General features: G+C 31.0%; 1 protein-coding gene across 5 annotated transcripts in view; it reads left to right on the top strand.

Annotated features, from left to right (window-relative positions):
* LOC145296697 (trafficking protein particle complex subunit 13-like) overlaps positions 1-13,541 on the top strand; it is a 761,029-nt gene that overhangs the window by 732,208 nt on the left and 15,280 nt on the right. For all 5 annotated transcript variants that reach the window (XM_080142667.1, XM_080142670.1, XM_080142671.1 and 2 more), the window contains exon 6: positions 161-205. In XM_080142667.1, the coding sequence (XP_079998793.1) occupies positions 161-205 (45 nt within the window). The remainder of the gene's footprint in view (positions 1-160; positions 206-13,541) is intronic.

Below are 13,541 nucleotides of genomic sequence, written 5' to 3'. Positions count from 1 at the left end.
TAAGCTCATAGACTAGAAAGGTTTTAAAAAAAAAAATATAACATGCTTTTTGTTTTTTTAACTCCCTTTACACCACAAACAGAATCTGCTGAGCTGTGAAATATTTTTCTTTATGCTTAAACCATTTGTATTTCATATTTTTTTTTTTTTTTTTTTGTAGGTACTGAAACCATTGGATGTGAAAACAAAGTTCTATAATGCCGAGGTAAGTTTGATGATGAGATTAATTTCGTGTGTGTTAAAAATTATGTATTCAATTCTTTAAAATTTTCAATGAAAAATCTGCAATAATTTTTAAATGGGAGAGTTGAGAGTTGAGGACATGTGTTGCATGAAAAAAAATAATGCGAGAATGATGCAATGAATGTATAATTTGAGTCTCTTAAAGACAGGCTTAGATCTAATGATCTCAAAGAAAGACGAAATATGGACAGTATAGATGAGACTTTAATGGTATTGCAATAGTAAAAGAATGGATGAAAGTTTTTTTGGTTAGTAGATGTAGAACAGTTGAGATAGCAAGGTCAGTTCTTAAAGGAAGGCTAAGGAAAACATGGAAGAAAGTGAAAAGAATGGACTTGAAGACCTAAGCAGAGATAGATTAGTTTGAAAGTCAATTTCTAAAAACCGTCCAACACATGCCAACATGTAAAATGGATGTTGAGCAATATATGATAATAATGATAATGTACCCCTTTTCCTTATGACATCACTAAAGTTGCCCGTTCTTGGGTGTCGGTTGGTACCCATTCACAAAAAGTGACTGCTCTGAAGAATACCACTGGTGTTGACGGGACCAAGTCTATCAGATTTATATGCATCTCGATCAAGAGAGGAATCGTCCAGTGTCAATCAACAAAGTTGTTATCACTGAGGAGCAAAGATCACTTTTAAGCATGAAAAATAAGTAATCATTTGTCTTTTTATATAAAACTAATTATTGTGAGTAAAATTTACAATGTTGTGTTCATGTGAAAAGACTTCTAAATGCGCTTTCTACTTAGTGTTTTTGGACTGGCTAGATTCTCAAGTTCTGGACGATTTTTAGTTCACCAATTTCAACCTTGAGTGTGGGGTCTGTCTTTAAGTGACATGGATTCGGTTAGCTAGTAGAAAGGAGTCATTTAGTTACAAAATCCAATTGATTAAATTTTGACGAGAATCCAGCAAAGCAATCTGGCACAAATCCAGCTAGCTAGTCTGTCAACCAAAAGGAAACAGCACTACAGAGCCCATTAACTTGGTTACTACAAGAGTGATCAAAGAGTCAGCGAAGTCTGTGTTGTTGCCTACTGAATAGTGTTGGAGAGCCGATTCATTTTTACCGACTAGTTTTTATTTCAGATCGATGAAACCCAGGTACACCCAACAGACACTGTGCTGCATAGTTTTTAAATAAAATACTTTATATTAGATCTTATTGAATACTAGCATTTCAGCCCGGTGTTGCCCGGGTGTTTGGAGGTGTATGTTGAGCAAAAAAGAGAAAAAACTAGTAGTAAGAAGGCAGGCTCGAACCCGTACCGCAAAGGAGGAAAAGAACGCAAAAAAAGCCTGACATCTTTGCTGTTACAACCACCGCCAAACAGGAATTGACGGTTTAAATTAAGGCTTGGCAATCGACAGGATGACTTTCAAAAATATCGAAAAAAGCGACCCCCCCCCCCTGTTGAAAAGTGCCCAGTTGAAGGTGAAGATATTAATGTTTTTAGTCAATTTTTCGATATTTACCATCTGAAAGGTCGAACGTTAAAATGATACTGATCTTGTAAAAATCCGTCGCCTCTGTTGAAAGTTTTAGGCAGACATGCAAACATACATACATTTATATATTGGTAACTAAAAATTTTCGACCCAAACCGATTAAAGTGCTTGCCCTATCTCTGAATACCCTTTATGTAAAATTTCAAATATTTAGACCAGAAATTGTCTGAGTAATTTGGTAGAGACCGCAAAGGTAAAATTTTTTGAAATTTTGACCCCTATTATGACCCCTTAACATTTATTGTTTTTGGCTCAAATCAAGTTATTAAGTTAGATCCATGTTCAAGGAACCTATATCTAAAATTTCAAGTGTTTATACCAAAAATTGGCTGAGGAGTTTGGTACAGTTCTCGAAGGTCAAATCGTTGAACTTTGACCTCCTTAACAGCCAAATTTCTGGCACAAAAACGGATCACAAAGATTTTCCCAAATCTCAGTACCCTGCATATCAAATTTCGAGTCTGTAGACTTAAAATTTGACAGAGCTATTGCATAGGTAAATATACACAGACACGTTCACTTTTATAGATATATCGATATGATAGAACACTTTAAGGTTTCTTTAAACTAATTTATAACATGTTGGTTAAGTAAAAAAATGTACTTATGGAATAAAAATCCAGACAATACCCATCAGGTTTATATAATAGTGCTCAATAATTAATAGAGCTATTTATATTAATTATATTAATATACATAATTAGTGATGGGACGATTCCAAAATTTTTTCCAATTCCTATACAATTAATGATTCTGTTATAAATTACTGGTTCCAATTCTTTTAAAATTTATAAATATTTAATTAGAAATTCATTACTTAATTTTTTTTTTTTAAGTTTTAAATTACTGCAAAATCCTTGAGTAATTTCCACATATTTTTGCAAATGAAAAAATATGCTTATGGGGTGGGACATGTGTTACATAAATAGATTTTTCTAAATATTTTTATCAAATGGTTTCTTGTAATTGATTGAAAATTGTGAGACAACTAAATATTTATTTTAATTTTAAAACAAAGTTGATTTTTATTAGTGTGCTGTTAGTGTACAAAAATACTATTTAAACTTTTGCTTAAACAATTGTAAATAGTCGACGGTTGGTATACAAAATAAGAAAACCGTATTGGAACAGAATACTTAACAAACCCCTTTCCCATGGTACACATGAATTCCTAAACAATAATGTTACTTTTTAGAAAACCATTCTTAACATAAAGAGGAGGGGCTTTTCAACTATTCTATGCCTTCCCTCTTTCAGAGAATGTTCATTTTTTTTTCTTCTTTTTTTTTTTTTTACAAAAGAGTCACCATTTATAAAGGCCTGAAAAGAGAATAAGGATTTATGAGTGTACAGTAGTTAATGGGACAATATCGTAGTAATCGTTAGTGGAAATTTGGTAAATTGAATTACTTAAGAGGACGGCTCATCAAGAACTTGTTTACGTTTGACTTGAAGACACCATAATGTAATCCTATTAACCCTTATCCTCGAGTGGCCTCTGGGCCTTGATAAGTGGTGACACCCATGTAAAAAAAAAAAAAAATCAGCTGGAAAGCAGGGAAACTGAAGAGAGTTCTACAGCCATGCAGTTCTAAGAAAGAAGCTTTATTCATGGAATCTATGTTTTGGTTTAGGCACAGATAAAGAGTGAGGGAAATTATTCATCGTGGTTTTAAATAGACGAGTATTTTTTTTTTGTGAAAATTTGGCATTGGTGGGGATCATAGATTGGAGCTGAGACGATTATCCCTATAAAGATTTTGTTGGTTATTTGATTGCTTTGTTTTACTGTAAAAAGGAAAACAAGATACATATTATAATAATTATAATAATAATTCATAGATTAACACCATCAGCTAAATTCTTCACTAAAAAATGAGATTCTACTTTTTCAAGTGATTACATGTAAACACCTTGAAAAGTTTAGCGAAAAGAAACAATTTTTGAACTTAGAATGGGAGATCAGTTTCATATAAAAATTTAACGTAAAATGATTATCATTTCTGAGTCATTCTAATTTTTTATGGATGTTCACTAAATATTTTACCACTCACCATAAGTCCAACTGGCAATGTTGTGAAATCATACATAATTGCTTAAAAAAGCACATCCTTACTCTGGAAAATGAATGCACAGAAATATTTACTATAGAAAAATATTTTTTGGTTAACTGCTCTAAAACGCTATAATATCTTGGAAATAGGAGCTCGTTTTATGTTAAAACTATATGTGAAACTGGTCACTCTTTCCAAATTCTTAAATAAATCGTTTAGGAGTTAAATTTTTTTATAATTACCAATAATTATCAATAAATGATTATAAGTAATTTTTTCTTGAAAAATATTTTTATTTAATTTTGAAACATTTTTCTAGTATTTTGTAAATACTGCATTTTTATAAAATTAGCATTTTTTTATTTGTTTTATTGTTATTTTTCGTCAATTCGTAATTATAACTTTTTATCATAAAGTTAAGCTATTATTATAGCTTTGCACTCTATATTAAAAAGATGTTAAGCTATTATTATAGCTTTGCACTCTATATTAAAAAGATGTTAAGCTATTATTATAGCTTTGCACTCTATATTAAAAAGATGTTAAGCTATTATTATAGCTTTGCACTCTATATTAAAAAGATGTTCAGCTATTATTATAGCTTTGCACTCTATATTAAAAAGATGTTAAGCTATTATTATAGCTTTGCACTCTATATTAAAAAGATGTTCAGCTATTATTATAGCTTTGCACTCTATATTAAAAAGATGTTCAGCTATTATTATAGCTTTGCACTCTATATTAAAAAGATGTTAAGCTATTATTATAGCTTTGCACTCTATATTAAAAAGATGTTAAGCTATTATTATAGCTTTGCACTCTATATTAAAAAGATGTTAAGCTATTATTATAGCTTTGCACTCTATATTAAAAAGATGTTAAGATATTATTATAGCTTTGCACTCTATATTAAAAAGATGTTAAGATATTATTATAGCTTTGCACTCTATATTAAAAAGATGTTCAGCTATTATTATAGCTTTGCACTCTATATTAAAAAGATGTTCAGCTATTATTATAGCTTTGCACTCTATATTAAAAAGATGTTCAGCTATTATTATAGCTTTGCACTCTATATTAAAAAGATGTTAAGATATTATTATAGCTTTGCACTCTATATTAAAAAGATGTTCAGCTATTATTATAGCTTTGCACTCTATATTAAAAAGATGTTAAGATATTATTATAGCTTTGCACTCTATATTAAAAAGATGTTAAGATATTATTATAGCTTTGCACTCTATATTAAAAAGATGTTCAGCTATTATTATAGCTTTGCACTCTATATTAAAAAGATGTTCAGCTATTATTATAGCTTTGCACTCTATATTAAAAAGATGTTAAGATATTATTATAGCTTTGCACTCTATATTAAAAAGATGTTAAGATATTATTATAGCTTTGCACTCTATATTAAAAAGATGTTAAGATATTATTATAGCTTTGCACTCTATATTAAAAAGATGTTAAGATATTATTATAGCTTTGCACTCTATATTAAAAAGATGTTAAGATATTATTATAGCTTTGCACTCTATATTAAAAAGATGTTCAGCTATTATTATAGCTTTGCACTCTATATTAAAAAGATGTTAAGCTATTATTATAGCTTTGCACTCTATATTAAAAAGATGTTCAGCTATTATTATAGCTTTGCACTCTATACTAATTCACCTAAAAATAAAAAAGTATTTTCTCCACTTTTTAGACGATTACATGTAAATAACCTGAAAAACTTGATTGTAAAAATAAAATAAAACGGTAAAAAATCAGTTTCACATAAATTTAACATAAAATAACAATCCCTTTCAGACCAGACAGTTTTTAAGGATGTGAACAATTTTGTTTGTTTTAAATCTTGTCCATGTTAATGTTCCCGATCAAACTTTAGTATAAAACATGTCATAAATGACATGCATCCTCCCTACTACTACCTTTAAGTCCTATAGTAATATGAAAAATAAAGCATTTATGTGTGGCTTTATGACTTTGCCCATCAGACTTAGGGTTAATCATAAAAAAAAATTTAGTTAACTGCCCTAAAAATTTAGAATTCTGTAAGCAAAGTTTATTTCTTAGAACTGCCTGTCTATGGAACACAATACCAAATGACTACAACATGGTAGTTTTCAAGTTCAACGTAAACAATTTACTGTTGAACCATCCTTTTAAATAATGAAATCTTACCCCATTTTCGCCATTACCTGTCATCACTATGATATCTAATCCTTATCCTCGAGTGACCTCTGGGCCTTGATAGTATAAAAATAAAAAATGTACTCTTCATTCTAAAATAATTTTTTTTTTCTCCCCCCCCCCCCAGTGTAAAAATGGAAATCTCATTTGGTCAAGGGGGATGGGAAATATTTAAACGTAGATAAAGTTTCTTTCATTTGAGAAACTTGTAAATGTTTCCCTTTATGTATTGTATCTAAGATTCTGATAAACCCTTTGTGAGATTTTTATGTATATTCTCTACTTGTGCTAAAACTGAAAAAAAAAATAAAACCTTAATTATTTCAGAATATGCACCAGGCACATACCAGGTAGATAGCAACCAGAAAGATAAAAATAGCTTGTCTTTGCATTTTAAATCTTTTGATATTAAACGGTGAACTCTCTGAAAGGTGCCATCGTGACATTTGGTGAATAAGTGTGAAAAGAAATTTCAACATGTCAAAACGTTTGGTAAGAGGATTTGCAAGTGAACTCTAAGATATTTACTTTGTTTACCATAATTTACCAATAAAAAAATTACATTAGACTCTGAGAGTCAATGCTACATATAGGAACATGATTCTTAACTTTAGGTCCTGTGGCTTGTTTGTTACTTCTTTTTTTTTTTTTTTTTTTTTTTTTTTTTAAGTGCCAAATAAAGAATTTTAAAGAATCGTTTCTGGAATTGTGAATAAAACTCAAATTTTTCCAATATCGATTCCAATACCTCAAAATGTTCCAATTTTTCTGATACCAATTAATCATCCTAACACTAATATATAATTAAGTTATCAAAGAGTAAATTTTAAACAAAGCAAAACTTATCATGATAAGCAAAACTCAACAAGCCAGTTTTTTCTATATTTGCATTTTTTATAATTTTAGCCCTTCTCCTCTTTTGATGCGAAGCATTTAGCTTCGAAATACCAAGGCCTAAAAACGTTTTTTCTTAATTTTTCTCTTAACTTTTTCTTATTGTTTTGATATAATAAAGTTATATATTACTTTTATTGCTAATCTTTGATTTAATATTATATATATATATATATATATATATATATATATATATATATATATATATATTATATAATTAGAGATTTGTATCTTTCTGTATAAAGTTAGGTATGTGTATATATTTATATTTCATTTTATAAAATGAACTCCTAACCTAATGACTCGATCATTATGAATATTGGAATATAAATTCTCAGCAACATAAAGGGCTGCTAATAAAAATTAAATCCTACGATATAACTGGACGTATCCTAAATATAATTAGATTCTTCTTAGACAATAGAAGCATACAGGTTGTCATTGATGGACGTACATCCAAGCAGTATAGCATTAATGCGGGAATGCCTCATGGGTCGATCCTTGGACCATTATTATTCCTGATATTCATAAACGACCTCCCTGATAATATTGTATCTGAGATGGGTATATTTGCTGATGATACAACGTTCTATAATATGCATGAGGGAAGAACAGATGTACATAAATCTAAGACAATGGCAGAATTGTTAGAAAATGACCTCCAGACTATAGTGAAATGAGGACGCAAATAGATGGTAACATTTAATGCTAGTAAAACTAAGCTGCTCTTCTTTAACAATTACAAGACGCCTTTCCAACCCCCTATATCCATGACAAATAGCACCCTACCTAAGAATTTTATCTTCAAACTCCTCGGCCTAACATTTGTGGGCAATATGAACTGGAACAAATACATAGACGACATTGCAAAGGCTGCTGCAAAGAAGGTGGGTTTCTTCTATCAAGCTAGAAGACTACTCACGCCTGAGAGTATCCTGTACCTTTACAAGGCTACCATTCGCCCATGCATGGAGTATTGTTGCCACATCTGGGCTGGTGCATCTATCAATAGTCTCCCCCTTTTAGATAAAGTCCAAAAAAGAGTTGTCAATCTAATCGGTCCCACTTTATCAACTAAGCTCCAGCCCCTGTCCCATCGCTGCAATGTTGCACACTGTGCCTGTTTTACAAATATTTCAATGGAATGTGTTCTAATGAACTTGTTGCACTTGTACCCCCTCGACATACATAGCATCGACAAACCCGATTAGCAATACGATCTCATCCCTTCACTGTTGATGCCTCTTTATGCCAGAAAGCTTTCTATTCTAATAGTTTCTTCCTAAGAGGAGATAAGTATTCTACTGATATATATATATATATACTAGCAGGCCGGCCGGCATTGCCCGGTTGTAAAATACGCTTAAATATATTTTGATTAATGCAGATTTTGTATTTATTATAATACTAGCATTTCAGCCCAGCATTGCATGGGTGTTTGGATGTGTATGTTGAGCAAAAAAAAAAAAGTGGTAGTAGGAAGGCAGGCTGAAACCCGTACCACAAGGGATGAAAAGAACGGGGGAAAAACCTGACGTCTTTGCTGTTATGACCACCACCAAACTGGAAGTGACTTATGCTTAAATTAAGGCTAGGCAATCGAAAGGAGAGGATGACTTTCAAAAATATCTGCGAAAAAGTGACCCCCTTCCCCTCTGTAGAAAAGTGCCCAGTTGAAGGTGAAGATATTAATGTTTTTAGTCAATTTTTCAATATTTACCATCTGAAAGGTCGAACTTTAAAACGATACTGATCTTGTAAAAATCCATCGCCTCTGTCGAAATTTTTAGGCAGAAATGCAGACATACATATATACATACATTTATATATTGGTAACTAAAAATTTTCGACCCAAACCGATTAAAAAGCTTGCCCAATCTCTTAATACCTTTTATGTCAAATTTCAAATGTTTAGACCAGAAATTGTCTGAGTAATTTGGTAGAGACCGCAGAGGTAAATTTTTTAAAACTTTGACCCCTATTATGACCCCTTAACATTTATTGTTTTTGGATCAAATCAAGTTATTTAGAGGCATGTCCAAGGAACCTATATCTAAAATTTCAAATGTTTATACCAAAAATTGGCAGAGGAGTTTAGTAGAGTTCTCAAAGGTCAAATCGTTGAACTTTGACCCCTTAACAGCCAAATTTCTGGCCGAAAACGGATCACAAAGATTTTCCCAAATCTTAGTACCCTGTATATCAAATTTGGAGTCTGTAGACTTAGAATTGACAGCGTTCTTGCATAGCGAAATGTACATACACACACAGATACACGGACACGTTCACTTTTATAGATATATAGATTATATTGGACCCAATATATAGTAATGATTTTTAAAAAAAAAAAGGAAAAAGAAAAAAGACTCCTGCGCCACCACTGAGAATCAAAACCAAAACGTTTAGCTTACAATTTATTTTTGCCCTGCTGTTAATGACTGAGCTATGAAGGCATCTTTGCTGCAAAGCTAAAAATTAAAACATGAACCAATATCTACTACATTATGCATGCATATTCGTAATGCCATCATTCGACCATCACCTGGCAAATTTCATTTTTTTTTCGCACTTTTGTACAGTTTAACATGGGTTCTAATATGCTATATATTAAGTTTCATGTCTGTAGACCAAAAAGTCTAGGAGGAGTTTGGTAGGCAAAATTTTTTAAACAAAAATATATACGTATACGTAAATATATATGGAAAGGGTTTTGTGTTTTCTATAAATTTTTTATGCAAATAGTACGCAAGTATAAATCATGTAGAATATCTGCTTCAGTCGAAGTTCTCAGAAATCAAGGGGCCCACATCCTGGGGCTAACACCTGAACTCTATATGAGACACATAGATATTCGAATGTTCCATTTAAGTTCTTTATTTCTCAAACATTGAGTAAGTTAAGAAGTTGCGAACATAATTGTCCTCTCCCCAATAAACCATTTTCATACGTTGTAGTAATATCTTTCATTTTGGTCTCATGGTCTTACTGGATTCCAGGACAAGAATTTATCTAGTCTTATTTATCCAGCTTCGTGCTATTACTTGAGGTAACATCACTTGGAGAAGGTGCACCATTCCTCGTAAAAGCTAATGTGGGTTAGCCATAGTGAGGAGATCTTATTTGGGCAGTGAATACTATGTGATTTTGAATATTTGGTCAGGGTTTGCTTCTATGGAAAAAGTATCCTCATGCCAGGTTGTTCTGACAAACCCCTGTACAGAGAGACCTTAGACACTCGAGAACAGTGTCAGTAGACATTCAAGTTCTTTCTCTATCTGCATGAATATAATTACACGTAATAGTTAACTAAAGATGATCATCTCAAAAGAAAACTGAAAAACTAATAGGGAATTAATTAAAATTAACAGAATATGAAAATTAGCTAGATCTTTTGCTGGTGAATACAATTCTATGACTCCTACGAAAGTATTTTCTTTTTAAATAAATAGAAAAAAGGATTTTTAATATGCATATCAATACACAAAAAAAAAAAAAATTTATAAGAGTATAGAAGATATATAATGTTAATATTAGACTAGCAGAATTCTACAGTTCTTTCTTTCAGTTAACCTGAATAAAAATTGAGTTGTTTGATGAATCTCTGCTATTCAATGAAACACGTGTAAGACATACTATATTCACATATGAATAAAATACTATGCATGTGAAATAAATACATCTTCTGGTTTTGGAATGATAACTAACGGTGTGTGTGTGTGTGTGTGTGTGTGTGACTAGCAGAATTCCACAGTTATTTCTCAAGGTTAACTTGAACCAAACCTGAGAATACAATCGCCGAAATGTTGTGAATATAACAACAACAACAAAGATGATGATAGAAGTCTGAACAATATGTTCTGGTCTTACCCAATCAGGCTGTCTAAAGATACTGGCTTTCTGACCTAAAATGCACTAAACATCGATGTTATTGTTTTTTCCCCTGTCCTTTGCAAAACTCAATCATGTTCTGCAAAGTCAAAATCAAAAACAATTTTTCTTTATAAAACAACTAAACTAAATAATTATGAATAAAACATATGAAAATATAAAGAACTCGAAGCATAAAACCTTTTTTCCAAAATAGTCGAATTCAGCATTAAATAACTCGAAAAGGGTTGATATGCCATAAAACAACCAAACCAAACATCATGAATAAATATTTGAAAATATAAAGAACTTTAAACATAAAAACTTTTACTAAAATGACCAGATTCAGATAACGTGAAAATGGTTGATATGCCGTAAAATAAAAAGTGCAAACCAAGTGGAACAACAAGTAAACTGCTTCTCAGCAAATTGGTTTGAGACTTGACTAATTTATGATCATGCCACAAGAACTGGTATGAAGCATTCAAATCCACGCCGGGATGATACTGAGTAAAATTATAAGATTCTAATTCTTCACCGCAAACAGGTTTGTTATTGATTTGGTCTTTTGAACCTTTTCCCTACCTCGTTAGAATTTCTTTCGGATCAATACGGCCTTCTAAAAATAATGTTTGGAAGCCATCATTTTTGACCAACCGTTTCCTAAGTCAAGATAAAATTCGACGCCACGCCACTAAATATAGAGATCGAAAAGAAAAGACACTAATAGTCTTGTCAATAAATGTAACGCAGATCCAAAAACTAAAATGGCTGACTTTTAATCGTTTTTTTTTTTTTTTGTATTTTTGTTTTTAGGCGCAAGGATCAATCAACCGAAATTATAACTTTAAAAAATCCCCTCCTATCCCCTAAAGCAGATTTATTGTATATAACTTGCTATATATAGATGAAATAGTTGCCATCATAGACACGAGGAAAAGGAAAAAGAAACAAGTTTATATTAGTAATAGGAATTCCAATATTTTTCCCCATTCCAATACAATTACTAATTCCGATTCTTTATAAATCTTTAAATATTTAACTAAAGAGTTCCTTTTTTTATTCTTGATTACTGTTAAAAAGCACATGTTAAATGTACATCTTAAACCAAAAAACACACTTGTGTGTGTGTGTGGGGGGGGTCTATAGATTTTAGTTTTATTGATAGTTTCGAATCAATAAATATTTATTTTATTATGACTACTAACAGTGGAAGGTTTTGTTTTAAAGAAAATCAAATAAAAATAGATACTTAAAGGAATCGTTTTTGGCATCGGAAATTGACACACATTTTCCAATTCCGATACTCTCAAAAGTTCTGATTTTACTAATTCCTGATTTTGATTAATCCTCCAAACACTAATATATATATATATATATATATATATATATATATATATATATATATATATATATATAAAGGTTAAGAATGTATTTGTATGATAAAAATCCAGATGATTTCCCCCAGGTTTATATAATAGTGCTCAATAACTAATAGATCTATTTATATCAATATTTATTCATATAGACATGTACAAGCTTCACTACACTGACATGACAAAGTTTCGATCTGTAGTTGACAACAGATTGAAACTTTCTCATGCCAGTGTAGCAAAACTTGTACATGTCTATATGAATAAATATTAATATTTGTTGAGCAAGGTATGAAACTGGCCAGCTCGTTTTTACTTTTTAATTCACTATGTTGGATAAATTTGGTCTGTAAATAGCTACTATAAAATTCTGTACCCTTAAAAAGATATTTAATACATATATGTGTATATAGATTAATCTTAGATGGAGGTCATGTTTTCATTTGACTTGGAACTAATTTAATTTTTGAATGTGTTGGGGATGCACCTCTATTGCGAGGAATAATGAACTATTCCATGATGTCACTTCGGGGGAATGAGAAGCGGTTTACGAGAGAGTCGGTGACAGGCACGCTGGTCGTTCGCAACTAGTCCTGCCATGAGCGAAGATATTGTTCAGTTTCCACTTTTATGTATTTTGTTAATACATATTTATTTAATTGTTACTGTGTCTTTCTTATCATTTATTCAACCACTAACATCACAACAAAATGTCAGACTCAAGGTCACAGAAAAAGGTGAAAGTCACATTTTTTGCCATAACTTTGGTTTTGTTCAACATAGGCACTCGTTACTTATATGATTTTTGACCTTCAAAAGGTCAATCATTTTAACAGAATTCCAAATTTGATGTATGGATCTGATGCTCTTATATAACGGTAACGATCGTACAAAGTTTGAGATCATTTAAGTCATCTTTTTAGTTATCGTTTTCATGGCTTACCTTTGGAAATACTTCAGAAAATAGAGAAAAGAAAAGCTCAGATAAGACTTTGACCCATTCTTATAATCTCAAAACTGAATCATGTTCTTATCTTATATATAAAGTAAATTCAGTTTGTCTGCCTACACCGATGCTTGATAGCATTTTTAACAATGAGTAGCAGACAAAAAATTTTGATTCGTCAGTGTTTTATGGCACATATTGTCTGTGTTGTTACAAAGAAAAATTTCATTTTCAATCGATTTTGACGATTTTTTAAAATTTAATCCTGGTCAATAATTTAGATTCTTTTAGTCATTAATAAAAGAAGTGAGAAGAGTTTTCATTCCTTATTTCAGATGTAATGTTATTTAATTATTCATTTTATGTTAACTTTTTTTTGCCTCTAAACAAGGCATATTGCCACTTGGGCGTAAACGGCTAGTATTTGTAATCGTGTCTAACAAGGGA

This window comes from Euprymna scolopes, chromosome 17, assembly GCF_053919585.1.
Source record: "Euprymna scolopes isolate OS-2025 chromosome 17, ASM5391958v1, whole genome shotgun sequence".
NCBI lineage: Eukaryota > Metazoa > Mollusca > Cephalopoda > Sepiida > Sepiolidae > Euprymna > Euprymna scolopes.
The sequence above is the reverse complement of the archived record's forward strand: the minus strand, read 5'-3'. Positions and strand labels throughout refer to the sequence as shown.